Source organism: Pelodiscus sinensis, chromosome 9 (assembly GCF_052426305.1).
Source record: "Pelodiscus sinensis isolate ZL-2025 chromosome 9, ASM5242630v1, whole genome shotgun sequence".
NCBI lineage: Eukaryota > Metazoa > Chordata > Testudines > Trionychidae > Pelodiscus > Pelodiscus sinensis.
This window is the reverse complement of record NC_143060.1, coordinates 8056677-8084366: the sequence shown is the minus strand read 5'-3', so window position 1 is coordinate 8084366 and position 27690 is coordinate 8056677. Positions and strand designations below refer to the sequence as shown.

General features: G+C 47.0%; 1 protein-coding gene across 1 annotated transcript in view; it reads left to right on the top strand.

Moving 5' to 3' along the window:
* Positions 1-24594, top strand: part of LOC149523907 (cytosolic carboxypeptidase 6-like) — a 429125-nt gene extending 404531 nt beyond the window's left edge. Inside the window, exons 7-8 of the mRNA XM_089780411.1 lie at positions 5550-5646; positions 22258-24594. Coding sequence (XP_089636537.1) covers positions 5550-5646; positions 22258-22378 — 218 coding nt within the window. The 3' untranslated portion in view covers positions 22379-24594. The remainder of the gene's footprint in view (positions 1-5549; positions 5647-22257) is intronic.
* The last annotated feature ends 3096 nt before the right edge of the window (positions 24595-27690 follow it).

The window sequence follows — 27690 nt, the reverse complement described above, 5'->3', positions numbered from 1 at the left end:
CAAAACAAAAGCTGACGGATGGTGCCACCACGCTCTGCCAGAGCGACATTATTAAATGATCAGTGCGCTATTAAAGCAGCAACACTTAGCAGTATAATTCATGAGGGGAGAAACTAACTTGTTTCCAAATTGAGATTTTTATTGCATCCTGGTGCAGGCAGAATTCTGGGGGCTGTGGCTGCAGTGAATCATTTTAAGCAGGTAGGCACACATAATAAGAACTGCAGATCTCGACTAGAAACAAGTAATGGATGAGTGGTTGCCTACATATTCCAGAGGTGGCATCTTTGATATGTGACAACTAATAAACAGTAAGGCAAGTGGGGGATTTGGCATGAGGATCCAAAAGTTTATGTCCTTATCTGAACCAGCTATGTCTGCAAAAATTGGCAGCTAATGGGCAAGAACAGACTATAAGAACATAACAATGGCTGTACTGGGTCAGACCAAAGGTCTATCCAGCCCAGTACCCTGTCTGCCAACAGTGGCCAATGCCAGGTGTCCCAGAGGGAGTGAACTGAACAGGTAATGATCAAGCGATCTCTCTCCTGCCATCCATCTCCACACTCTGACAAACAGAGGCTAGGGACACCATTCCTTACCCACCATCTTGGCTAATAGCCACTAATGGGCTTAACCTCCATGAATTTATCTAGTTCTCTTTTAAACCTTGTTATAGTCCTAACCTTCACAACCTCCTCAGGCAAGGAGTTCCACAGATCAACTATGAACTGTGTGAAGAAGAACTTCCTTTTATTTGTTTTAAGCCTGCTACCCTTTAGTTTCATTTGGTGGCCCCTAGTTCTTATATTATGGGAACAAGTAAATAACTTTTCCTTATTCACTTTCTCCACACCACTCATGATTTTATAGACCTCTTTCATATCCCCCCTTAGTCTTCTCTTTTCCAAGCTGAAAAGTCCCAGTCTCTTTAATCTCTCCTCGTATGGGACCGGTTCCAAACCCCTAATCATTTTAGTTGCCTTTCTCTGAACCGTTTTTAATGCCAGTATATCATTTTGAGATGAGGAGGCCACATCTGTACACAGTATTCAAGATGTGGGCGTACCATGGATTTAGATACTTTTTTAATAATTCCTAACATCCTGTTTGCTTTTTTGCCTGCTGCTGCACACTGCATGGACGTCTTCAGTGAAGTATCCAGGATGACTCCAAGATCTCTTTCCTGATTCGTTGTTGCTAAATTAGCCCCCATCATATTATATGTATAGCTGGGATTATTTTTTCCAATGTGCATTACTTTATATTTATCCACATTAAATTTCATTTGCCATTTTGTTGTCCAATCACTTAGTTTTGTGAGATCTTTTTGAAGTTCTTCACAGTCTGCTTTGGTCTTAACTACCTTGAGCAGTTTAGTATCATCTGCAAACTTTGCCACCTACTGTTTACCCCTTTCTCCAGATCATTTATGAATAAGTTGAATAGGATTGATCCCTAGGACTGATCCTTGGGGAACACCCCTCTCCATTCTGAAAATGTACCATTTATTCCCACCCTTTGTTTCCTGTCTTTTAACCAGTTCAGTCCATGAAAGGATCTTCCCTCTTATCCCATGACAGCTTAATTTACGTAAGAGCCTTTGGTGAGGGACCTTGTCAAAGGCTTTCTGGAAATCTAAGTACACTATATCTACTGGATCCCCCTTGTCCACATGTCTGTTGACCCCTTCAAAGAATTCTAATAGATTAGTAAGACATGATTTCCTTTTACAGAAACCATGTTGACTTTTGCCCAACAAATTATGTTCTTCTATGTGTCTGACAATTTTATTCTTTACTATTGTTTCAACTAATTTGCCCGGTACTAATGTTAGACTTACTGGTCTGTAATTGCCAGGATCGCCTCTAGAGTCCTTTTAAAATATTGGCATTACATTAGCTATCTTCCAGTCATTGGGTACAGAAGCTGATTTAAAGGATAGGTTACAAACCATAGTTAATAGTTTCACAATTTCACATTTGAGTTCTTTCAGAATTCTTGGGTGAATGCCATCTGGTCCCGGTGACTTGTTACTGTTAAGTTTATCAATTAATTCCAAAACCTCCTCCAATGACACTTCAATCTGTGACAAGTCCTCAGATTTGGCACCTACAAAGGATGGGTCACGTTTGGGAATCTCCCTAACATCCTCAGCCGTGAAGATTGAAGCAAAGAATTCATTTAGTTTGAGTGCAGCATTTGCAGAATGACTCATAAACACTCCCAATAGTTCCCAAATTCCAGTAACTAGGACAAAACTCTTCCCAAAAGATGGTGCTTCTGTGGGGTGACAGGATGTTCTGACTCTCTAACCTCACACTTCCATGCATATACAGACACAATCCCTGTACTATGTAGCCAGAATTCAAGAAAATGTACCTAATATTGCAGTGATGCTACTTTTCTTGTTGGCTGACTATTGTATACATGGGTAACACCCCCGCGGCCCATGCATACTCACAGATATATATTGTGTGTATTCTCTCTTCTGACTCTCCTGAGTGACATAACAGAGTCCATAGGATAAGCCTCCTGGGTATTTACTTTCCCTCATGAGAGATGGAAGTATGCTGAGATCCCAGTGGCACTCGCAAGGTAAATCAAATTAACCTATCCACAGCATGATGAATGTAAGGGGGTGGCACTCGCCATCTTGCCATATATACTTTACCAGGGGTCCATTCCGGCATCCCCTGTAGTCTCTCAGTTCAGTCCATTCTCTTAGGGTGCGTTTACACAGCGACACTAGCTTGAAATAAGCTGCACAATTTGACCTATGCAAATTGAGTAGCTTATTTCGAGCTTATTTTGAAATAGAGTACTGTCCAAGGTTTACAGGAAGCCAGAATAAGATGCCTGTTATTTCAAATGTATTTCAAAATAATGGGCTTCTTGTGTAGACAGTGCAGAACGTTATTTCAGGAAAATAGACATTATCCCGAAATAGTGCCACTGTGTAGATGCACCCTCAGTCTGTTTCCCCACTCAGTAGGAGAGTGGTACCTCCAGGGTTTCTCCTCCTGAAGAGTGTTCTAACAGCTCCCCACTCTGAGCTGTCCTTGGTTCCGCCACCCCAACCATCTCCCTTCTAGATCTGGGATGCAACTGAGCTGCCTCGACTCCTGCAGCTTCTTACGGAGTCCCTCCTGGCCCCTGATTGGCTGGTTTCTTTCTAGCCACTCTAGCTGCCTGGAGGACTTCTCTATGGCCCTTTTGAACTTAGGGCCTAGCCCCGTTACAATGAACATTAGCATAAAATTCCTGTGCAGGAGGCCTGTGAAATAGACTTTCAGGAGAAATTCTAGAGCCACTTAAAATTGCCAGGCGAAGCTCTGGAAACTATCCAAGGGAGCTCCAATCCAGCATTGGCTGGATTGCAATTCTGAGCAGTCATCAAGGGTCACTTATTCCAGCTAGACCTTTGCTAATTAACTCTCAGGATCACATCTGTGTATAACATTTTCCACCTCCCAGTCACAGAGTCACAGACCCTATGTTAGTCTTTCCCCCTTTCTAGAAAAAAAAACCAGAGTTCTCATCAGGCTGCACGAACCCGAAGTCTAAATCTCATTTGTTTTGATTCCCTAATGGGAATGAGGAAATAAGATAACTTCAATTATAAGCTGGCATCTTTCTACAAGCCACTTGAAAACTCCTGATGTGTTGCAGTTCTGGAATTTCTTTCTAATGGAAGCACCAGCAGATACCATTTTTAAAAATAACACAGAAAGTGCTTGTGGTTTTTTTTTTCTGTCGTGGCAAAGGAAAATGGCATGAAACAGCGACAATAGAATGTGTGTTGTGGCGAATTAAAGATTCATCAGGTTATGTATGATGAGATGCCATCTGGTTCCCAACTCATTGGCCACTGAAATGGTTATTGTCACTGGCCAATAGATGCCTTGAAAAATACTACAGAGCAGAATTTTGATTTTTTTTAATATGCTGCTTTGGCTTTGATTATGCCCAGGTGCTTGTTGGAGACCAGCAGTTCATAATTGTGTCAGCAGACATAACAGTCTGTATGTCCTCAGCAAATTCTTACATGACAGAGCCCTGAATGATGAAAACTGTTTCATTCATAATGGGTGAAAGTCACCTGGTGTTGAAGGCATGCCCAGCTTTGGAGAGTTGGGGTTGGTCCTGCCTTGGGCAGGGGGCTGGACTTGATGACCTCTTGAGGTCTCTTCCAGCTCTATGATTCTATGATTCTATAGGCCTTGCACTGGCCCTCAGCATAGGCAATTGTGTTACCCAATGCGACCACTGTCCCGGTTTCTTTTTGAAAATGATCCTGGATTGTTTAATTTTGATCAAGCCTCAGAAAGGTTGCCTTGCTGTAACGCCTCAGCTAGACAGACAGGACCTCGGAGAGCGCAGCATTAAGTTAGTTCTGAATGGTAAGGATGGCATTTGGTAAGGAGCATGGTGACATTCTGGTAGGCCTGATGGGTAATTTTGTGCATTGACCTCCCCGTCGCAATCTCAAAGATTATTCTCTGCTGTGAACCTCCCAGTCCTGTACTGTAGCTCCTTCCTAGGTCAGCTCCAGGTGAGCCCAAGTCAGTGTTTCAGAAGACTACATTGCTGGTGCTAAGGTCGAGGTTACTTAGGCTACGTCTACACAGAGGGGCTATTTCGGGATACTGGAAGTATCCCAAAATAGCAATTCCACTTCTTTAAACATGCCCATTATTTCAAAATATACTTCGAAATAATGGGCGTGCTATTCTGGTGTTCCTGTAAACAGGATTTGTTGGCATAGTGCTTTATTTTGAAATTTGGCGCTGTGTAGGCAGCGCCAAATTTCAAAATAAGCTATTTTGAGGTAAGGGTGATGTGTAGACACACTCATACTGATCTATTTAGAGTTCATAGCATGACAGTCTAGATCTCTGCTCCTGGAAGCAAGTGCAGTTGTAACGCTAACAGACTCAGGTCATCCGTGAGCAGAATTGAACCTGGGCCCTCTGGAGCTTAGTGAATGGGCCTCTGTCTCATGAGCTAAAAGCCATGGCTGGTTAATCCATGCTATTGAGCAGACTGACAATTCTCTTTGTAAGCAGTGTCAATGCCGCTAGATGGAACAGCATACCACACCCAGGAGGCATGTGGGTTACACACTACTGCTGAGATGTGGCTGCTTTCCTGAAGCAGGATACCCTGGAGCAAGTTAATGTGTACCAGGGTATCCTCTGGATAGTTTCCAAATTTAACTTCTTGGGTATTTACTTTCCCTCGTGAGAGATGGAGGTATGCTGAGATCCCAGTGGTATTCGCCAGGTAAATCAAAGGGGCGTGTGTCTTTCCCTTCAGGATTTCATACAACACATTTTCCAGCTATGAAAACAAGAAGCAAACCAGAAGACACTCACTGTAGCTGCTGACATATTTTGTTGATCTTACCCTGGCGCTTTCGGCACTGTGGGATGGTTAATGTAAAACTTGTTCATGCATCGAATAACAGTAATTTACCTTTACGCTCTGCTTGTCTCTCCCCACCCCCCAGCCCTTTTCAAAACAGTTCCTTCACTAAAAACTCTCAGATATGAAGTTAGGGAGGAATGTGGCCCGAACGTTTTTGGATTACTACCGGCTAAACGCCTTAGCCGAGAGACCACTGGCGCCTATCTCCAGCACACGGTAGGTCAGAAAGCAAGTGCATCTCTTTTTATGTTTGTTTCTCTTGCTTTATAATACCCTTCCTGACTAAACTTCCCTGGGATCCTCAGGATTGTGGCTTCATAATAAGTTTGTTATTCTAATTCTTATTTTATTGAAATTTCTTTCTAAACCAAGCACTTATGATCTGAAAAATACCCAAGTTACACCTAAAATAATATTCTATGGATTTTGGAGATATCACACTTGATTCTTCTCTCACACTAGCTATACTCCAGTCTAACTGCAGTGTCTTCAGTGGACTTATTCCTAATTTTCACCAGCATAAGAGAATCAGTGCTGCTGTATTTTAAATACCTTTTATTCCGGAAGCGAAATCTTGCGTGTTTAGGCTTTGTTTCTCCTCAGACCAAGTCTGAGTCTGGCAGTGGTCTGATAGATTCCACATGCACCCTGCCAGTGAGCCTTAGGCCTGAACAGAGGGATCACCTTGAGCATGAAGAGAGCAGCTCACTCTCCAGGCTCACTTGAAGTTTAGCCTCTCTGTGAAAGCAGGCTGCTAACCTGACAACTGTGAACAGTCCCTGAGATTAGTCACACCTGTATGTCTATGGGGTGGAGGTCATAGGGACGAGTTGTAATGGCAGCTGTAGAGATGCAGACACATGCCCACCAAGAAACGGGGTGAAACCGCCATACGAGGCCATGCACATTTACAAGGACATAGCAGAGCATTTGGAATTCCCAGTTTCTCATCTCGGCTCTGGCGCTGGTCTGCTGTGTAGCCTTGGGCACTTCACCTCACCTTTCTGTCTGACTGCCACACTTAGAGTGGAAGGTGTAGATCTTAGCTCAAGTAGACCTAGCGGTGCTAACTCCTACCGAGCTACCTCACTAAAAATAAGGTGTAGCTATGGTGGCACAATGTGCAAAAAGGGCTAGCTACCCTGAGTGCCATCCTATTCAGGATGCTGTGCCCGCCCTTCCCGCTACTCACACTGCTATGATTACACTCCCATTTTTAGAGCACTCGCTCGGATAGAGCCAGTGCTGGTCCGTCTCCTCGAGCAGGGAACTGCACCCACAGCCTGGATTGTAGAAATACCTTCAGTGTTGCTGTGTGAGAAGCAAGGGCAATAGCCCTATGCTATCCGGGGAGGATTATAATGAACACAGCACTGTGCACTCTCAAAGCCCCATGAAAAGTGACAAGCAGATCCAGCAGGACAGGCATTTCCATTTCATAGGACCACTAGCTGCTTTGACATTTGCTTTCCTTCCCATTTGGAGAAAAAAGAAAGAATTTGAAAAATTTCTGCAGAATTAATTTTTTTAGAAAAAAATTATCTTTGGTCAGACAAAATATTTTAGTGCTAACTTCATTTTCTATCTATCTATCTATCTATCTATCTATCTATCTATCTATCCCCACACACCTCATCTATCTATCTATCTAGATAAATATAGCTGTAGGTGAAATCTTCTGCTCCCATAAGGTCGAAACTTTAGTTTTGATTTATTTTCTAATGAGGTTTCTGTGGGAATATGCATCAGTTGAGAAAAATTGGCATTTTCAGAGACAAAAATGAAAATGTTTGGCTGCAAAACCTCTGCTCTAGTGACAAGTAGTATTATAGCACCGTTCAGTCCAGGACAGATCAGCTGTCAAAGATGCTTTTGAGAATGATACCTGTGAAGTATGCTCCACTTGCAGCCATTTTGGCAGATATCTTATCGGCACGGTCAGATTGTCCCCGTTCTGCTGCAGCCACTCTTCAAACATCCTCTGTCAGCCCCATCTCCCTTTCTCTGCTGATGACTTCGACATAACCGTTTGGGCTGGGATGCAGTTCTTATTGCCGTCGCTCTGCAGAGACCAGCTGGGCTGGCAATGAACAGCATCAAGCATCTTCCTCCTCTCGTCTCCTGAAACTGAATGCATCATTTCTTCCAGACTCCTAGTGTCCACTGTCTCTGGTTCTGAAAACCCAAGACTATTACAGAACCTAATTACCACCTAGCAGCGTATTGCCCTTCCATAGCACAACTCAGTTACCGCGTCATGAGGATTTTTTTTAATTAAAGAGTTGCTGTTGGTGCTAACAGAAGCATTATAATCTCATCAAATATCCATTCCTATTTCTATAGAGACAGATACACCAGAAACGAAATATACACATAGAATCATTTTGCACAGGGTCAATTTCTATTGTCCCCCCCCCCCACAACAGTCTGTTTTTTGGGGGGGGGAATTCTTTTACTACTGTAAATGTCTACATATTGGTTAATATTTTTCACAAAGATGACAAATATTTAAGTAATAGATTTTAAGTGATCCATGTTACTAATGCCTTGATGTATCAGTAAATATATCAGATTCTCCCAGGAATAGACAAATGCCTTTTCTGTCTGTATCATGGACTTATTTACATGCCATATTATCGCAGCTTTTTACACAGAGAGAGAGAGAGGTGAATGAAATGAAGTGTTTCTTTGAAGCTGTCATGTTAACTGCAAACTTGTTCAAGGAGAAAGTCCTAGAGCTACTTATGGGAAGAGAGTTCTGAGGCTTTAATTATGCCTTGGCTAAGAAATGACAAAAGAAATGGATTTGAATATGTAAAACGGTACCAAATATCTGTGTAATCAGTGCTAATTATATGGCACAGATATTCACTTGAACCGGGACATGTTTTGCCTACAGTTTATGAAAACACATTATGACTTTACCAGATTCTCCACGCTGCTGAAAGAGAGGCTGCAAGAAGTTAATAAATGTGTGAAAGGAAACTAATTGGATCCTTTGTGCCAGCTACTGTACATGGAACAATTGTTTAAGGGACTCAGTGCTGCAGAAAGATGCTGGAGGAGTAACGGTAGTTCGAACTAGGAAGCCTAGTTCGAACTACCTAGTTCGTGCCGCGTGTAGCCGCGCTGCACGGGGTTCGAACCAGCGGGGATTTAAAAATGGCGGCGCCCCGCTTATGCAAATGAAGCCCGGGAAATTCAAATCCCGGGCTTCACTTGCAATTGCGGTATGCCTACATTTCCCTCCTAGTTCGAAATAGGAGGGTAGTGTAGACATACCCCCAGTTATTCCAGGATAAAAGGGCAGAGCTTTCCCCAAGAGGCATCTTTGTAACTGCATCCACAGTAGGGATTGCACGGACACAGGTGCTCCAGTTCAAAATCACTGCCCTACATGAAATAGTGAGGCTGGTGGACGAGGCAGGCCTACATGTCCATTGCATTGATTCATGCCCCTTCCCTCAGCTTGCAGCAGGAGCGGGTACTGCAAAGGTTAAGATTCTTGAAGTTCAGTCCTTGAAGTTGCTGTGGAGTCTGCCAACAAGCGTGTCAGTTGTGGTGAGGCATTTTGTGTTGTGGACACCTAGAAGCTAACCTCAGAGCCCTGGACTCGACTCTTGCTCCCCACCCCTGTTGCACCCCTTTGTGCACATCCATGGTGGATTTCAGGATGAAGATAATTGTCATCTTCTCCCTCACCCTTCGGTGGGAACTCTAGACCTCTCACGCGGCTCACACTGCTCTTTAACAGTGTTAGGGTGTATCTAAACTACATGGCTCCGTCGATGGAGCCATGTAGATTAGGCTGATCGGCAGAGGGAAATGAAGCTGCGATTTAAATAATCGCGGATTCATTTAAATTTAAATGGCTGCCGCGCTGAGCCGACAAACAGCTGATCAGCTGTTTGTTGGCTCAGCGAACTAGTCTGGACGCTCCCACGCCGACCTGAAAGCCCTTTATCGACCTCCCCGTTATGCCTCATAGGATGAGGTTTACCGGGGAGGTCGATAAAGGGCTTTCACGTCGGCAGGGGAGCGTCCAGACTGCCCCGATCTGCCGACAAACAGCTGATCGGCAGAGCGGGACAGCCATTTAAATTTAAATGAAGCCGCAATTATTTAAATCGCGGCTTCATTTCCCTTTGCCGAACAAACCAATCTACATGGCTCCGTCGACAGAGCCATGTAGTCTAGACGTAGCCCTAGTGTCCTCATCCTCCCTCCAACACACCAGCTACCTCCAGCTCTTCTGTATCCTTTGCCATCACAAAGTGGCCAGCTAGCCTTCCTTCTCCCTGTGTCTGAGCCGTTAGCCCAGCTCCCATGGAAAGTGCATTCCAGAACTCAGGGACCATTTCTCAGCAGGATGAGTTTCAGGCAGGCAGGCCTGACTTGCCCTGCTTCCTTGTTCCGGGACTGCGTCCCTGATTTCCAACCAGCATCCCCTTTTAAACAGCTGAGGGCCAGTATTGTCTGGGAGAGAAGCAGTTATTTTACTCGAGGCTAGAAATCTGAATTTTAACTATGTTTGAGTGCTTGGCTTGTTCACCTTAATACTTTTTTTAATGTAATTTTGTGTGTAGTAAGTGGACTGCTGGCTGCATTCTCACTGATGACCACCGCAGGCTAGAAATGACATCTGTGCTCCTTGGTCCGTATGTAATAACCTCCCAGACGAGATGGAAAAGCCACTGTTAGGGTGTATGGATATGTTCTTGGGTCGGATTGGGCATGAACCTTGGAGATGTTCCTCAGCCCACTGTATTTTCCTCTTATTTCTTCCTTTATCCCATTGTCCCAGATAACATCAGAATTCTTCCTTACTTTGATCCAGCCTACGCTGATGTCCTTGTTAACTTCTGCTTTGAGGCTCTCAGTCTCGGCTGGTGAAATTCCCTCCAAAGTGGTCTTTCCAAATCTCTACTCTCTACATTGCAAGGACCACATCCAACAAAACATGGCCTGTTTTCACACATGCTATGGGTATTGGGACCATGATCACCAGCTTGTTTCATATTGATCACTAATCAGCTGTTTTCTTTCCGCCTCTTCATCTCCCTATGGCGTTCTTCAGTCTACTTATTTGTGGCCTGGGAAGCCTATTAGTAAAACACTGAAATCAATGGACATTAGGCTCCTATATACCTTTGGGCTTCTGTGCCTAAGGGCTCAATTGTTCCTTGGCCTGCATGCCTGAAAGGAGAAGTGAGGGCCATCTTTATACCCTACTTGGGCTGCCCAGGCCTTGGATCTGAAGGTGCAAGTCTGAATAAAGAGAGAACGCTTATGCCTACAGCTTTCCCTTAGAGCAGGTGGGCTGGGATGGCTTAGGACAGGATGGAACCCTGGTTCTATTCTTCCCACTCTCCAGTGAGTACCGTTGACCTAGACAGCGAAAGGGTGTATGTTACAATTCATTGGAGCTGTAGGAGAGCAGCAAATGATCCCTTCCCTGGGCCAATGGAGAAGCAGGGAGGGAATCGTGTCTCCAAGGCACCATTTCGCCCCTGTGCTGCTCACGTGATCGCGCGGCTCCATGCCTCCCCATACACAGGGATGTAGCAATGCTGCACTCTATCTCCAATAGCTGATAATAATTCTAAATGGGAGATACTCCTGCTAAGATGCTGGGGATCTGGCCAATTCATTGAAAACACAATAGGATACAAATAATACACCTCACGTACCATCCAGTCTAATTATTCCTCAGGCACCAGAGCATGTACAGACTAAATGTGTTTCTAAAGAGCAGCAGGGATTGTCTCAGGAAGGGAACTGCCCATACCAATTCACTCTATAGTCCTAGCGCAGCCCATATAAAAGGGCCACGGGCCAGGTGAGACGCAAGTATTCAGCGACCTGCTTTCGTGCCTCCAGACCGAGTGCAGAGGATGGTAAATCATGCTGCTGGTATTGTAACGCTAGTAATAAACGGTGCTGTAGAACAGGGCATCAGTCCATGGACAGCATATAGGAAAAACATATATGAGTGCACCCAATGGCTTAAACTTCGATATAAGTTACATTGGGATGAGTCTGACAAATCACATAGCCACCAGCGTAGTTAATTCTGTTTACACAGGCGTAAGATCAGAACCTGGCCCTATTTGTTTTGGTCATGATGCCTTTTGTTTCTTGAAAAAGGGGAGGTTGGTACATTCTAGACATGCTGCCCGCTGGTGCAAGGACATGACCCAAGAAAAGGCACTGGTTTTCCCACCAAACGCTTAAATTCATTGAAAACCAGACTTTCTTTGCCATTTTGTAAATTCAGTATAATTAACCGTCTCCACAGGCCAGACATATGCAAGTAGAACTCAGTCTTCCACATCTGCGGATGGAAAAACGACTCCAGATTTACATTTTGGCAGCCCTGACAAAAGGCCCCAGCCACTGAGAGCTGGATGCGTGTGGTTGGAGAGCCTCCGCTCCTTCCTTTGGCGCCTTGTTAACAGGAAATAAAGCTGACTTGTGACTTTAATGAGAGACTTCCTTGGAGCCCTCCTAGGGGCATCTGCAAGTCAGGCTGCTTCTCCTGCCCACTGAGGGCCTGAATGTCCATGGGCTGCTTGTTATGTCAACAGCTCTCCCTTGTCTACACAGAAGAGAGAGCGGAGACTGCGAGTGAGACCCTGAAAAGCTCCTGGTTTGTAAGTGCTACAGCCAGCGCTTCCTGCGCAGACGCTGCTGGTGTATTGGCCTTTCTCTCTCCACCACACATTGATGATAAGGGGGGAAATCACATAAATAAGAAGAAGAGGAAACAAACCCTTCCTCCACATTTTTGAGTAACAAATCTGGCTCCCTCCCAGAAGAGGAGAACCGACAACTTGGGAATTTCCACACAACAATGACATGATGTGATAGGGACAGTTTCCCTTCCTTACCCATAGGACCACCAGCATGAATTACAACTATTCTATACTCCTCCTGGCAGCCAGCCCTGCATGACATCATGATGTGTTGGGAGCTGTCCCATGCTTACACCGAAACGATGCCTGCCGACGGCATCGTTTCTCTGCTTCCTACTCGTTTGCGTTCACACGGCACCAGCTTACATCAGTTTCTAAAAACCGGCACTGCTTTCCCAAGTAGGTCAATGTACTTCTAAGAAACGGCTGAGAATCCAAACGACGTTAATCTGATTTCCAGGGTGGCAAATTGCATCAGAAATGGAGGAACTCGTACAATTTAAAGGCAAATTATATGTTTTGCCTCAAATTAATTTTTGTTTTTCCCCTTCTCTATTGATAATTATAATCTGTCAGTTTACTCCTACATGCATCTGCACGTATTATGCAGCTCCCGATACTTGTCGCTGTCGTTGAAGAAAACCTTTCAGGTTTTAAACTGTGACACATTTGCGTGGGTTCAGTGAAAAGGATCCATTTGCAGGGTTCTGGGAGATTTGCATTGCTTGGCTAGCTTCCAGCAGAGGGCTCGCCAAAATACCACATTACAACAATTACCCTGTCAAGGAGCGAGAAATCAGAAACTCTGCTGGAGCAGCAATGCAGCCCGGGAGTTCAAGCAGTTTAAACGCACCCCCAAACCACAAAACACTGCATAGACTTAGATCATGCCTTGAAGCACTTCCCTGAGCAAATGATAGCATATCAACGGCTCTACTCCAGAAGCAGCCCAGGGGATCGCGACAACACGCATGTGTCATCCTCCCCTCTTTGTTTCCTAGAGATTGTCATTTACTGTCATTTACCCTGGACCATCCATTGGTAAATTACTATCCCTCTCTGAGGCATAGGGAGGGTGTTATGCACCCGGGGGCAAAGGCAAAATTTGTGCCCCCCTCTGCCGCCACCGTGTAGCAGGGTCCCGAGCCTGGCACATGGCTGAGCCCAACTCTGGGAAGGGGGGGGAGCTTGTACCACATCTTCCCCCACCCTCTCCAGTTTGGGGCTAGGCCCCCGCATACACTAACCTGATGGCGGAGATGGAGGAGGGTTGGGCTGGGGGCGAAGAGGCAGGGAAGAGGCTCTGGCCACTGCCAGCGGGCGGAGGAAGAGCAGGTGAGCCAAGGGATGATGGGGAGCAGAGGGGGACTAAATTGGCACTCCTAGCGTGGCACCCGGGGGCAACTGCCTCCCCACCCACCCTAGCTATGCCACTGTCCTCTCTACCCTAGCAAGTTGGAGCACCAACCCTTCACTGCCCCTCCCACCACCTTAGTTCTAGACGGTGCGTGGTCCTGCCGTGAGGGCAGGGGACTGGACTCGATGACCTCTCAAGGTCCCTTCCAGTTCTAGTGTTCTCTGATTCTGTGTCCAAGAGTCACCTGTGCTGGTTTGTAGTGATGTTGACGACATGGCCACAACTGTCTAGTCCAGACATCAGTTCTACAGCAGATCCCCCCTTCCATATGATATTTTGCCAAAGTGGGAGGGGGAGAGACAGAAGGACACCACCCAAGTAGCAGTCGTGTCTGCATCCAGGAGAGAAGCAATTGCAAGTAGAGTTGGGCTAAAATTTACAATGAAAACTTTTTTTGGGGGGGGTGAATAATACAGATTTGGGTAGACCGAACTGTTTCGCAAAACCAAGTCGATTTCACTAGTTACCGTTAAAATAAAGGAGCTCAAATCGTAACATTTTGTTTCGTCATTTTCAAAATGAAACATTTGGATATAAGGCGACGTCTTGATTTGAAATTTCCTTCAAGTTTATTTAAAAGCTTTTAAAAGAAAAGCTTGAAATCCAAGCAAAATGGTTCAATGGACCTGAATTGGTTTTTTTTTACTTTTGGATTTGCCATAATTTTGAAATAAATATTTGTTTTAGATCAACCCCAAACGATTTTTCCCCATTCACTGGGGAGGAGAGGGGGAGGACTACCAGTGAACCAAATAATTATTTTTTTGCACATCCTGACGTGTGAGGTTTAGCAGCATGTAACAAGGTGTAAAGTGGTTCTCAGCACACCAGAAGTTGTTCCTAAGCACAGCAGGTTGTGTTTGCATAGCTCTGTTCCTCTGGCAGCACTATGACACACTGCCCCTTCTCCATACTAGTGGCATACGCTGGTTCAAATGGTTCACATTCATGAATGCATATGAGGTTAGGGGGTTGGATTTGAGGGGGGGGTTCTCCTTAAAACATGTATTTGTATTCACCAGGAAATCAGCACCTCATCAGCGAATCTCAGGGTTTTTCTGACCATTCCTACAAAGTTGTAAATTTGTTTTTATTGTTTATGATTGGCCCTGCTTTGGAGCGTGTCATTACCTCACTGCCAGGGCCTTTGCTTGTCATTATCTGCGGTGCCATTTGATTTCTGGGTTTAATGCTTCAAACTTGTCACGTGCTCACAGAAAATACAGACATTCTTTTGCAACATCCAACGTGGTGCCAGTGATGTGCCTCTCTGAGAGGGAAGCATTTGAAATAATCAGGCTTTAATTGTTTGTTTGGAATGGCTGCCTGTCTCAAATGAAAATGCACATCTTATAGACCTATGAAACATTGTAAAAAACGTAGATCATTAGCTATTGCAGTGGAAGAAGATTTCATTGTTTTGTCATTTTCAAGCTTCAGTGATCATGTATAACCCTCTATTTCAGGAGTTCACAACCTTTTTCGGTCCCCGTATCCCCTTGGGTTTTAGTAAACCTTCCGGTACCCCCCATTCAATATGAAAGGAAATAAATTCTAGACTCTAGAATCCACAACTTTTTTCACTAACAGTACTACTTTTGGAATATTTCAATTAGGATAATCTAGTTATTTACTAAATATTCCCCATGTCCCCTTGACAAGCTTCTCGTGCCCACTGGGGGTAAGCGTACTGCAGGTTGGGAACCCCTGCTCTATTTCTTGGAAAAACTTAAAAAACAACGAATAGTCGTGCAGCACCTTAGGGTATGTCTACACTACCCCGCTAGTTCGAACTAGGAGGGTAATGTAGGCATACCGCAATTGCAAATGAAGCCCGGGATTTGAATTTCCCGGGCTTCATTTGCATAAGCGGGGCGCCGCCATTTTTAAATCCCCGCTGGTTCGAACCCCGTGCAGCGCGGCTACACACGGCACGAACTAGGTAGTTCAAACTAGGCTTCCTAGTTCGAACTACCGTTACTCCTCGTGGAACGAGCGGGGATTTAAAAATGGCGGCGCCCCGCTTATGCAAATGAAGCCCGGGAAATTCAAAACGCAGGCTTCATTTGCAATTGCGGTATGCCTACATTACCCCGCTAGTTCGAACTAGCGGGATAGTGTAGACATACCCTTAGAGACTAACCAAATTTGTAGATGTGCTGCACGACTATTCATTGTTTTTTAAGTTTTTTCCAGTTACAGAATCACTTGGCTACCCCTCTTAACCTCTGGTCCTTGCAATTTCAACATAAGATCCAATTAAATTCACCTTCCTTTTATCTGAGTTACTAGTTAATATCTACCCCTTAAACCTGAGTTTAAGACAAACTTAGGATAAAAAAAATAGGCATGTGGCAATCATCGTTAGTGCAAAGGACGATTGGAATATTGTATGGGAAGATCTGGATGATCGTGAAGTCTGGCGTCACAGAAGTGGAGTTCATTCAGCAGTGAAAAGCACAAGGTGATGCGCTTGGAGTCTAATAAGAAATTTTATTACAAGTTAGGAGCTCATCAGTTGAAAGCAATCAAGGGAGAGTAAGTGGGTGAGCCACTAATGTGATGCAGCTGCAAAAAACCCCAAACCACTAATGAGATCCTAGAATGTACTTGGGGAGACACTTTCTTGTAGCGATAGAGAAGTATTAATGCCATCGTACAAGGCACGGGTAGGAATACCATATGTGAGCCTGGTTGTCCATGTTCAAGAATTGATTCATGCTGGCACAGGTGAAGAGAAGAGCTACTAGGGTGATCAGGGGACTGGAGGCCCTATCTTATCAGAGGCAATTGAGCTTGGCTAGTTTAGCCCAGTAAAATGAAAGCTGAGAAGAGTCCGATTTCTTTCTCTAAATACATTAGAATGGCAAACACCAGGGAAAGTGAAGAACGGTTTAAGCTGAAGGATAATGTTGGCACAAGAAGAAGCAGGTGTAAACTGGCCATGAACAAATGCAGGCTGGATATCAGATGAAGGCTTTTAACCATCTGAGAGATGAAGTTGTGGACCAGCCTCTATATTGGAGTTGCGGGGGCAACTAATTTAACTAGGTTTGAGAGGTGGACCCGTTACAGAGAGGTGTGTATGGGAGTGTGTGAGTGTCGCCCTCACCCTGTGAACCCCTCAGCCTTAAAGACGAGAAGGTAAATAAAAAGAATCCAGCTGTGCAGTATTTCTTTTCAATGGGGGTGCAGTCAAGGTGATGTTGATCTGAGTGTTTGTACTGCAGGGTTCTGACTGATAGCCTGGGCCAGAGGATTGGGGTGCAGGAGTGTCAGGGCTCTGGCAGGGGTGTGGGCTCTAAGGCGGGGCTGCGTTTGAGGGGCTCAGGGCTGGGAGAGAGGTTTGGGGTTCAAGGGCTCTGGCTGGGAGTGCAGGCTCTGGGGTGGGTCTGGAAATTATGGGTGTAGGGTGCAGGAAGGGAGCTCCAGGTTTGGAGACGGACTCAGGGTTGGAGTGTGGGGGAGGAGGGGTGAGTGCTCTGGGGTGGGCCCAGGGATGAGGTGTTTGGGAGGCAAGAGGAGGCACCAAGTTTGGGGAGGGGCTCAGGGCTGGAGTTTGAGGTCCAGGAGGGGGTACAGGCTCTGGGCTTGGGGGACAGGTTTTGGAGTGGGGCAAGGGAGGGAGCTTTGGGGTGCTCAGAGCTAGAGGGACTCAAGGAGGCTGGAGCACATGATCTACGAGGAGAGGCTGAGGGATTTGGGCTTATTTAGTCTGCAGAAGAGAAGAGGGAGGGGGGATTTGAGAGCAGCCTTCAACTTCCTTAAGGGGGGGTTCCATAGAGGATGGAGAGAGGCTGCTCCCAGTAGTGACGGATGGCAGAACAAGGTCTCAAGTTACAGTGGGGAAGGTCTAGGTTGGATATTAGGGAAAACAATTTCCGTAGGAGGGTGGGGAAGCGCTGGGATGGTTCCCTAGGGAGGGGGTGGAATCTCCATCCCTAGAGGTTTTGAAGTCCCGGCTTGACAAAGCCCTGGCTGGGATGATTGAGTTGGGGCTGGTCCTGCTTTGGGCAGGGGGCTGGACTCGATGACTCCTGAGGTTTCTGCCAGCCCTAAGATTAAGGTGGGGCAGGAGGCTGGGGCCTGGGTTTATCAGGGCAGCTCCCTTGCTGGGGACAGCGAGGAGAGGGCCCCATTGACCCAAACATGGCAGTTTGGTGCAGGGGCTGGCAGGGAAAGGTTCCTTGCTGCCAGTCCAAGCAGCTTCAGGCTTTGGGGAGGAGATCTCTCTCCTCCCTGCAGCCCCTGCACAGGCCTTAATAGGGGGTTGGGTGGCCTTGCATTTTAGGGGGAACTTAGGGCACAGGTGAGCTTGGCTGTCTGTTGCCTGGTCTAAGTTAAACAATAGCTCCATTTTGCAAGCAAAGGGTGGGGAAGGAGGTGCTTGGACAGCAGCCATCCGTGTGGACTCCGCTGATGCCACACGCTGCAGACTTGAACCGTGTTCCCTGTTGAAATTTGACTCGTTCAAATGTTCAGACCCCAGGCAAAGTTCATTTTCCCCCACTTCTCCTCCCCTCTGGAATGTATTTTTTCAGGCAGCAGTCAAATGTGGCAGATTTCAGCCATAAAGGTAAATGTGCTCAGATTGCTGGAGAGGGAGGAAGTTGACTGCGAGTTTTGTCCTAAATATGACATTGTAACGGGCATGCCAAGTGCCTGTCGGAGTTAAGTTTGCGGAAAAATTTGCCATTACTCCGACATTAATGATCATGTGCTCTGTGAGCACCTACTAAAAGCCATCCTGCGCACAGTGTGAGTGTATTGTATTCCCCAAATCACCTTGTGCGATTGCCTTGCAGTGCTTGTGGCATTCATGAATCAGCAGCTTCTGTAGTTCACCAGGTACTTAGACTATATCCAAGACTCACACCGGGAGATCTAGCACTGCTGTGGAAAGGTTAAGCACTGCTTCCCATATCTGTGACAAATAACAACCCAGATTATTAAAAACCAACGAGGTTCTCAGATCTATTTTATCTTCTTGCTGCTCATCATATTGTTGGACTTTCCTGCTTCATTCAGTGGACCAGAAGTAACGAGAGTGGTCGGTTTCACGTTAGTTTCTGGGGGGGGGGAGGTTCTGGACTGTTCTGGTCTAGTTTTATACCAGAGTAACTGCATAGAAACTACAAAAGCGGCGAGGAGTCCTGTGGCACCTTATAGACTAACTGAAGTGTAGGAGCATAAGCTTTCGTGGGCAAAGACCCACTTCGTCAGATGCATGTAGTGGAAATTTCCAGAGGCAGGTATAAATATGCAGGCCAGGATCAGGCTAGAGATGATGAGGTGGATCCAATCAGGGAGGATGAGGCCCACTTCTAGTAGCTGATCTGGAGGTGTGAATTCCAAGAGAGGAGAAGCTGCTTTTGTAGTTAGCGAGCCATTCACAGTCTTTGTTTAATCCAGAGTTGATTGTGTCAAACTTGAAGATGAACTGTAGCTCAGCAGAAACTAAAGAACTAACGAAGCGATGCTGTGAAGAATCGGACCCTTTGGGTTGGGTCAGGTTCGTGTGTGTGTTTAAGTCTTTCCTGCAGCTGCTGGTGGGTTTCAGTTTCCAGCATGGAGTCCTGAAACACTGAGATTTAATGAAACCTCAAAAAAGCCCGTTTTCCATTCAGTCTCCAGGCACTGAAAGTTTCATGAGTCCCCCATTTCCACTCCGACCCATGTAGTTTTATTGAAATGTAAACAGTTCCCTTTGCAAAATACCAGTGTGCCTTAGGAGAGCGATGTAGCAAAAGGAAATACAATGCAAATGTCAGTTGCTTTCACATCTCTTTAGACAGATCTTTCTATTAATACAAACAAAGGAAATAACAAATATTGAAGGGGAGTGACAGCTCCCGGGGGAAGTAGAACCCTCCGTAGTATCAGTGTGGCATCCGGGAGCAGGGACACCGACGGCCTCCATGGGCAAGTGTCTGGGGGGGGGGGGGAGCTGAGGCATAAGAGGCAGGGCCAGGGGCAGCCAGACCTCATCACCATAGCAACCATGGCACCCCTTCAGCCCCCCTCCACAGAGTGCTCCCCACCCTTAGTGCTCCTACCCAGGCTCTGGAGCACAATGCTCCAGTGGTGATATAAAGGGCTTGGAGTGCCAGTCTCTGCTGCAGTAGTAACTGGGCGCCCCAGGCTCCTTTGAGTCGCTGGGCCCTGATGCAGTGAGGGCAGCCCCGGGGGTTGCGCTAACCCCATCCGTCACGGCGAAGCAGGCGGAGGGCGCCTTTTGCTTTCTCCAGTCAGGCTGGCAACCCATCGCTCCGTGTGGCCTTGTGCGAAGGGCGAAGCAATCCAACGCCGTGTCTGGTTTGATTGCCGCCTAAGGCCAGGCGGGCTGGCCCAAGAGAAGTGGGAGCCATGCCAAGATAAGGAAGAGAATGAAAGAGAAGGAGGTGATTAGTGTGCCAGGCTGAGGGGGGCGTTATGGCCGCTCCAGTGCAAGAGTGCTGGAGGGGGAACACGTACGGGGAAGCTGTTCGTGCCCACTGCACGCTCCTTGCAAAGACAGCCGCCGTTGGTCGCTTGCAAGCTCCGGTGGGTGGGGCTTTGGCTTATGCTGCTGTCAGCATGATTAGCCCCAGGCTACGTCTAGACTGGCATGATTTTCCGCAAATGCTTTTAACAGAAAAGTTTTCCATGAAAAGCATTTTCGGAAAAGAGCGTCTAGATTGGCATGATTTTAACCAGAAAGGACACTCTCTCAATGACTTAACCACCTGCATTCTGCTACAAAGACCTTTTACATCTGCACTTGAAAGGGAATCCTCTGAACTATCATTCATGTTAAAATTCGACACTTTCCAAAAAGGACTCAACAAACATTTGAACTATCTCACCCATTACCAAGATAGTTTCCCAAATTATCACCTCTAATACCATTAACTCACAAACATCCCACTCTCCCCACCTCTAATATCATCAATTCACAGACACTTACCTTCCTTCCTCCCCCCCCCCCCCACATCCCCCTCCTGTTCTGCAATGTGATTTGTCCTTTTCATATGTGTTCATTTTTTTTAATTGTATCTTTTGGTATATATGGTTGTGACTACTTTCTTCCACTATTTGATCTGAGGAAGTGGGTCTGGTTAGTCGTTAAAGTGCTACATTGTCCTGCATTTTGCTTCAGCTACCCCAGACTAACACGGCTACATCTCTATCACTAGATTGGCATGGACGCTTTTCCACAAAAGCACTTTTTGCGGAAAAGCGTCCGTGGCCAATCTAGACTCGCTTTTGCGCAAAAAAGCCCCGATCGGCATTTTCGCAATTGGGGCTTTTTTGCACAAAACAAATCTCAGCTATCTACACTGGCCCTTTTGCGCAAAAGGGACTTTTGCCCAAACGGGAGCAGCATAGTATTTCCACAAAAAGCACTGATTTCTTACAGTAGGAAGTCAGTGCTTTTGCAGAAATTCAAGCGGCCAGTGTAGACAGCTGGCAGGTTTTTCCGGAAAAGCGGCTGATTTTCCAGAAAAATTGGCCAGTCTAGAGACAGCCCCAGAGAGGGGAGGATAGGCCAGCAGGGACACGTGCCACAGCTGCCTCTGAACACTATGCTCCTCCACACACCGAGACACATTTCTGCCTTTCAACAGCAAGATACCGAGGGTACCACTGCTTCGGCTCTGCACCTTCTTCCCAGCGCTGGGTTCTGGAGGGGCCAAACTCAGCCTCGGTCATGTATCTTTGGGGCTTTTCTGAACCAATTCTGTGTCTGCTGCAGGCCTACCACAGCGAGTGGCTGTGTGAGACGCGTCCGACTCAGGGACGGAGGATGTTGATTTAGGCCCTGTATGATAATTAAACGTGCAAGGAGTTTTACAGAATGCACCCGAGAGGGGTTTATTGAAAAATAAGAGCGTCGGCCACTTCCCTGTGGGGAGGGGGACCGGATGTCCCGATGGGAGGCTTTTTCTTACGCAGGCTCCTGTGACCTTCCACCCCATCCCAATATTTCACACTTGCTGCGCCGGGCCAAGGGTAGCTCTTGGCTGGAGCATGAGAAGCAGGAAGGGAAAGCGCCTAGAATCAGAAGTGACATTATGCAGGTCTGTTTCACCGACGATGCTGAGGCTGAAGCAGAGGTGAAAGTAAGGCGGCGTTTCCGTTTCCGTTTCCGTTTCCCGGGGGCATGACCCTTCCACCGGTCCGGGACTGCCCCAGCCCTGAGCCTCATGCTGCTCGTGGCTTGCTGTTCCCCTTCCCTCGGTGTCAGGGAGTGAGGGGACAGCACAGAGCGTCCCTGCGTCCCTCACCCTCCCTGCTAGTGTGGGGCAAAGGGGGGCTGAGGAGAGAGCGACACGCCCAGCGTGCTTCCCTCTCACTCCCTGACAGGGACGGAAGGGGCACAGCAAGCAACAAGCAGCGTCGGGCGAAGGCTGCCCTTGCCCCCCAATACTCCCCACACTCACTCCGACCCTCTTCCCTGAGCCCCCTGGTCCACTTCCTGCACCCCCCCACATGTCCCGACCTTCTGCCCTGAGCCCTTCCTCATATCCCCCAACCGTAACTCCTGCACCCTCCCCCCGCACACACCGTCCTGACTCCTGCACCCCCACCCCTGCCATGAGCTGTCCCCCCTCCACTCCTCAGCCTGCCACGAGTGTCAGGATTTCTCGAAGAACACCTCACGTGTGTGGCTTATGCACCGCTGCGACGCTGTGACTTCACTGTGGCTTTCTCCCCTCTCTTTTCTTTGTGCAGGAAAGAAAAAATGCCCCCCTTCAAATGTGCCACCCAGCGGGGCCCAGGGACCAGCCACACAGGCCGCAAGCTCGAGAAGAGAAGCCAGACGAACCCTACGGAGCACGCTCACTCGTCATAACGACATTGGGAAACAGGCGCTGCTGAGGGAGCGGAGTTGGGTCCGCACCTTTTGAAGGGGGGTGGGGTTGAAATCGGTCTCTCTCTTTTTCCCAGATAAGCAACACAACAAATAGTCGGGGGGAGGAGGGGGACAGAAATCAGCTAGAGATGTTACAGTTGGTTTTCTTTTTACCGAGGGAAAATCCATCCCTGGCCTTTTGGCACATCTCTAGAAGATGTGAACAGAGAGATTCACAAACACCATTAACTGGAGCCGAGCAGCCATGAGTTACAAAAAGAAGGGCCCTGTAGACCTCCCCTCGCTCTGTCATTAGAGGGGTAGTCTGCCCACTGAGCAAACAATTCAAAGCCCCAGTCGGCAAGTGCCGGGTCTACCCTTCTGTGTAACATTCAGCAGCGCCTGTGCAAGTCTCCTGTGCTTACCGGGTACTAGCGTGTACATAAATCGCTCCTGCAGGGAGGCAGGCGTGCTCCCCTGTGCTCTGCTTTGTGCCATCTTTCATTTCCTGGCCTCGCTCTTGGCTCTTCCCTCAGATCTTGCCATGAGAGACTCTGGAGCGCTCTTCATTGAGAGCGGCGCGTGCGTACCAGTGCACGTGATGGTTAGGGCTCCCAGAGCCTGGGCTGAGCCGGGGTGGGGAGGATGTGTGGGGCCCAGTCCCTTGGCTGTCTTTATTGTGCCTGCAGAAGCCAGTTGCAGTCACTCTGCTCGCCCACATCACAGCTATAGCCTGTGCTCCCCAGCAGATGCTGGTTAGAATATACACCCAGGGCAGGGCGCATGGTTGGCCGCATTGATTGGCCTCCTGACAGGGGTGAGGGGCAAACCCTGGGGCAGGCTTTACCTCCACAAGCTAGAGCGGCCTATGCTAGGTACCCACAGGGGAACCTGTGTGAAAAGCCACCTCCAGCAGGCAGCCTCCTCCCCAGGCCTCACCGCACCCGGCTGAAGAACCTCTCTGCTTTTCAGGGAAACCGATTTGAAACTCTAGGGAAAGGCCTAATCTACCGAGTTTTACTGTTCCCTTCTGCTGGTTCTATGAGGTTCTGGAACGGGGTGTTAATGGACCTCTCCATCCCCAAACCTGGGGGCATTGAGAGCTTGGCTTTAGCACCAGAATTCCCGCTGCTGACCCCTGGTCTGAAATGGCCCTCGGCAAAATTAAAAGCAGCCTTAGTTTAAGTTACCCTGGCTGCAGTTGTCCTACAGGGCCTGCTATAGCAGCAGGGAATCTGGCTGAGCCATGTTCTCCACCCCTCTCCGAATATCCTTGTCCTGGCCCCCCCACGCTCCCTCAGGTGAGTGTAGGGGGCTCTATGTGGCATGAGGATTCCCCTCTCTTAGAAGAAAGCTTTGCAGGCAGAAGATACGGTTTCAAGTTCTGTGGTCCGGGTACAACTCTCATGCATAGCTCTATGGCGACGTCTGAACATACGACCAGATCTGCAGCCCGTGCATCATGTGTCTCACCGTCCTCCTCCCCCCCACCCAGGCCTCGCTGCAGATGTAAAGGAAAGCAGAGTATGGCCCTGTTTGGATCTGAAAAAGAAGCAAGTTCCAAGAAAGCGACAAACCTGTAAATGCACCAAAGTTGTCAAATACAATCCATCAACCTGATTTTTTTTTTTAATCTCTGGGAAGGGGAGAGCAGGGGGAATAGGAAACAAGTTGAGAACAAGAAATAAGATGACCCACGGGAAAGAAAATGATAAAAACAAACTCAATATTGTCAGCATTTCAAGGTTACGGGGTTAAACTGTGTGCATTTTTAAGGAGGATGAAGTGCCTTAATATGATGAATACCAATGCATCTAAAAGGCACAGTGCTGCTTTCCTGGCTCTCTAAGCAGAGTAATGAATAGTGGTGACAGCATGATAATTAAAATGACCTCTTGGAGATATGGATTAGAAGGCACGCAGAGCGGGGATAACTTGTCCTTTGAATTAATCTAGTGTTAATTTATTACTATAGTTGGATTTTATAAGGTTTTAGTGGAAGACTTTCAAAGTTGGTTTACTTGGGGGGGATGGGGAGGAATGTTCCCTTTGCATGTTGATTGAAACAAAACGTTTGCAGAATTCCTCGGTGTTTCTTTCTGAATAGCTCCATGTAGCTAGGATTTCGGGTAACGTCTCCTGTTCGTTGGGAGAATCCGCCCTAGAAAGGATTAATAAAGTGATAAATGCAACAGCTGAGCGTGGCGCTGCATTTTCTTCTCTTCCTCCCTGCAGCTGTGTTCCTAACTCTCCGGGCTGGCTGGATCGTGAAGGGTGCCCAATGGAAATACCATTGCTGTCCTCCCGCTCACCCCGGTTCTCAAAGGTTTCCTTCATCTGGCTTCCGTAGTCAGGCTGTTTTAGTTGACATGGACATGGCTTTATTGCCATGGAGATCAACCTCTCTTCTCCTGACCTGCCTCCTTCCTCCTGCATCTCACCCAGTCCCTGCAACATCTCCCTCTCCAGTGTATTCCACCATGACCTCTTCAGGCAAGGTCTGAGACTCCAGGTACATTTCTACAGTGCAAGGGGGCTTTACTCTGGGCATTGTTGCAATAGAAATGCTGAACAGTGATGGTCTCTGAGACCCATCATCTCCCAAGCAATAACCCTGGTCCTGCCACCAACGTGGGCACCCATTCCACCTTTCCGTCACCCCATCTGTAAACAGAAAGTAAAAATAGTAGCAGTTACGGCCCCTTTGACTCTCTTCCCATTGGCACATATTTTATTCTGCAAGCAGTTCCATGTGGGGTGTGGTACAACATAAGTAAGGGAGGCCCTTCATGTTTCTACAATGGGAAATGCTACATAAGTGCTAACTCTACTGTATATTTTAGAGAGTTTATTTGATCAAGACTCCTCCTAAATGGTAAAAGATAGGGTCACCAAATTCGGCATGCAGTTTCATCTGATCATAACTTAAAGAAACATAAGGGTCTTGTGGTGCCAGGAAAATGGGGTGTGCCTGGAATTGCTTCTCAGAAAACCAGAGAGAATCACCAAATCAAGCACAGTCCTCAAAACTGACATAACTGAGGAATGTGGAAAGAGACTGAACCAAGAATCCCAGGGCTAGAAGAGACCTCAGGAGGTCATCAAGTCCAGCCCCCTGCCCAAAGTAGGACCAACCCCACTAAATCAACCCAGCCAGGGTCCCGTCAAGCCAAGACTTAAAAAACGTCAGGGATGGAGATTCCACCACCTTCCTAGGTAACCCATTCCAGTACGTCGCCACCCTCCTAGTGAAATAGTTTTTCCTAATGTCCAACCTAGACATTTCCCACTCTAACTTGAGACCATTGCTCCTTGTTCTGCCATCCCTCACTACTGTGAACAGCCTCTCTCCATCCTCTTTGGAACCTCCCTTCAGGAAGCTGAAGGCTGCTATCAATCCCCCCTCCACCCCGCCACTCCTCTCTTCTTCAGACTAAACAAACCCAAATCCCTCAGGCTTTCCTCATAGGTCATGTGCTTCTCAAACAAGCTTTTAGAAAAGAGATAAAATGGAGAAATTGGAAGTAGTGCTCTGTTTTGGCAATGCATACAGTTTGAAAACTAAAAGAAAATTTTATTGGGCTATAGTCAATTTGGTTTCCCTTTTTTTGTTAAATCAGAGCGAGTGATAGGAGTGTATAGGAATGAAGAAAAAATACACAATGAAATTCCTGTTTAAAAAAATTTACTAAAATTAACTTCATAAAAATAACACTGTATTTTTGAAAAATACGATCACTTCAATAAATCACGTACATTATCCTTTTATTTTCCAAAAAACAACCTCCAAGATGCATTGAGTTGAAGACCTGAGCAATGCAAGGTAAATATGCTAGTAATTCATAAAATTCAACCTCTCCCATAACTCTTCAGAGCCAAATTTGTGAAGTTCTTTCAGAGAGCCAAGGCGTATGTGTGTTGCTTGGAGACAGATGGACCAATGCATGAAAGACAACTCCCCCCCTCAGTATAGATTTACTACATCTAGCGATCCTATGCCTCCCAGATCATCTTCTCCTGTCAGTTTCATTTGAAGGAGAAACAATCCTGTACACAATGGAATGAAGATTTTCTTTAAGAGAATGATGTCTGTTAAAGCTTGATGAATTAAGGGGGCAAATGCCAGTATGGAGCATGCAAAGATCTCCAAGGAGGACAAGCAAGATGTGAGGTGGAGGTTATTTGCAGCGACATAAAAGGAACGGGAAAGTGCTTTGAGGCAGCTGTTTCTTTATAACCAATATAATATTTTCTGTTACAGCAGGAAGTGGTTTTGCATTTAATATTAGCAATGAGATTGTCCTCTGATTGGTCAAAGCTCACATCAAGGAACAGGAGAAAAGGCTCCTTTTTTTTAAAGCATGAGGACAGAACTAGTATGTTCAAGGAATGTGTGGGGCTAGGAGCCAAATTCAACAGAGGTCTATGCAAGCAGAATGGCCATTGACTTGACTAGGAAAACCAATCAGTTCAATCGTATGTGCTGCCAAATGGTCTTTGGGAAAGTACATTTAGAAATACTTCTTTACACGTCACTAAGTGGTCTGAGTTAGACATCCTGCAGCAGTGAGTTCCATGGGTCAATCAAGTACCACGACTGGATTGTAGGCGAGGACTAAGTCGTTACATGACTGTTGCATAGAAGTCGAAGTGTTTTTATTTCCTATCAAGGGCCATTTTTTAATTTGCCTCTGGATGGATGCAGGGGGGCCTCGTTGAAATGAAATGAGAGCTGCAGCTGCAGATGGGGATCCAGCGTGTGCCTTCTGAAACACAGTTCTGAAGGAGAAAGGCCAAGGTAAGAGCTGTGCATGTACAACACACGTGTATATGGGCTGTGGGTATGCAGAAGAAGCGGGGAAAGCAAGGGATCGATTGCTGGCTCGGTGCACTAAGGTAACCCAAACTGTAAGGTGCTGCCCTGCAGTGGAAGTGATGAGGGACGCATTACTCATGGAGACACTCTGGGAGACATGGATCCCCAAAAAGGCACATTGCCGGCCACCGTATGGAGGGAGAGCGTCCACCCTCCAGGTGCATACCGCAGCAGGCTGCATCTGCTAGCTAGTGCAGCAGGGGCCAAAACCCTCCACAGACCTTCATGGAGAAGGGCCCGTCTCCCTGGCTGCCCCTCCCCCCTACATGAACACCACCTGGGCACACAGAGCCAGAGCCTGGCCAGGAGATAGGACAACAGAAGAAAAATTCTAGCTGAAAAGAATTCTTGTCCCAGCTGTGAACAGTGCCTGTGTCTTCCCTTCTTGAGGGAGACGCTCCATGTCTCAGAGGGTATGTCTACACTACCCTCCTAG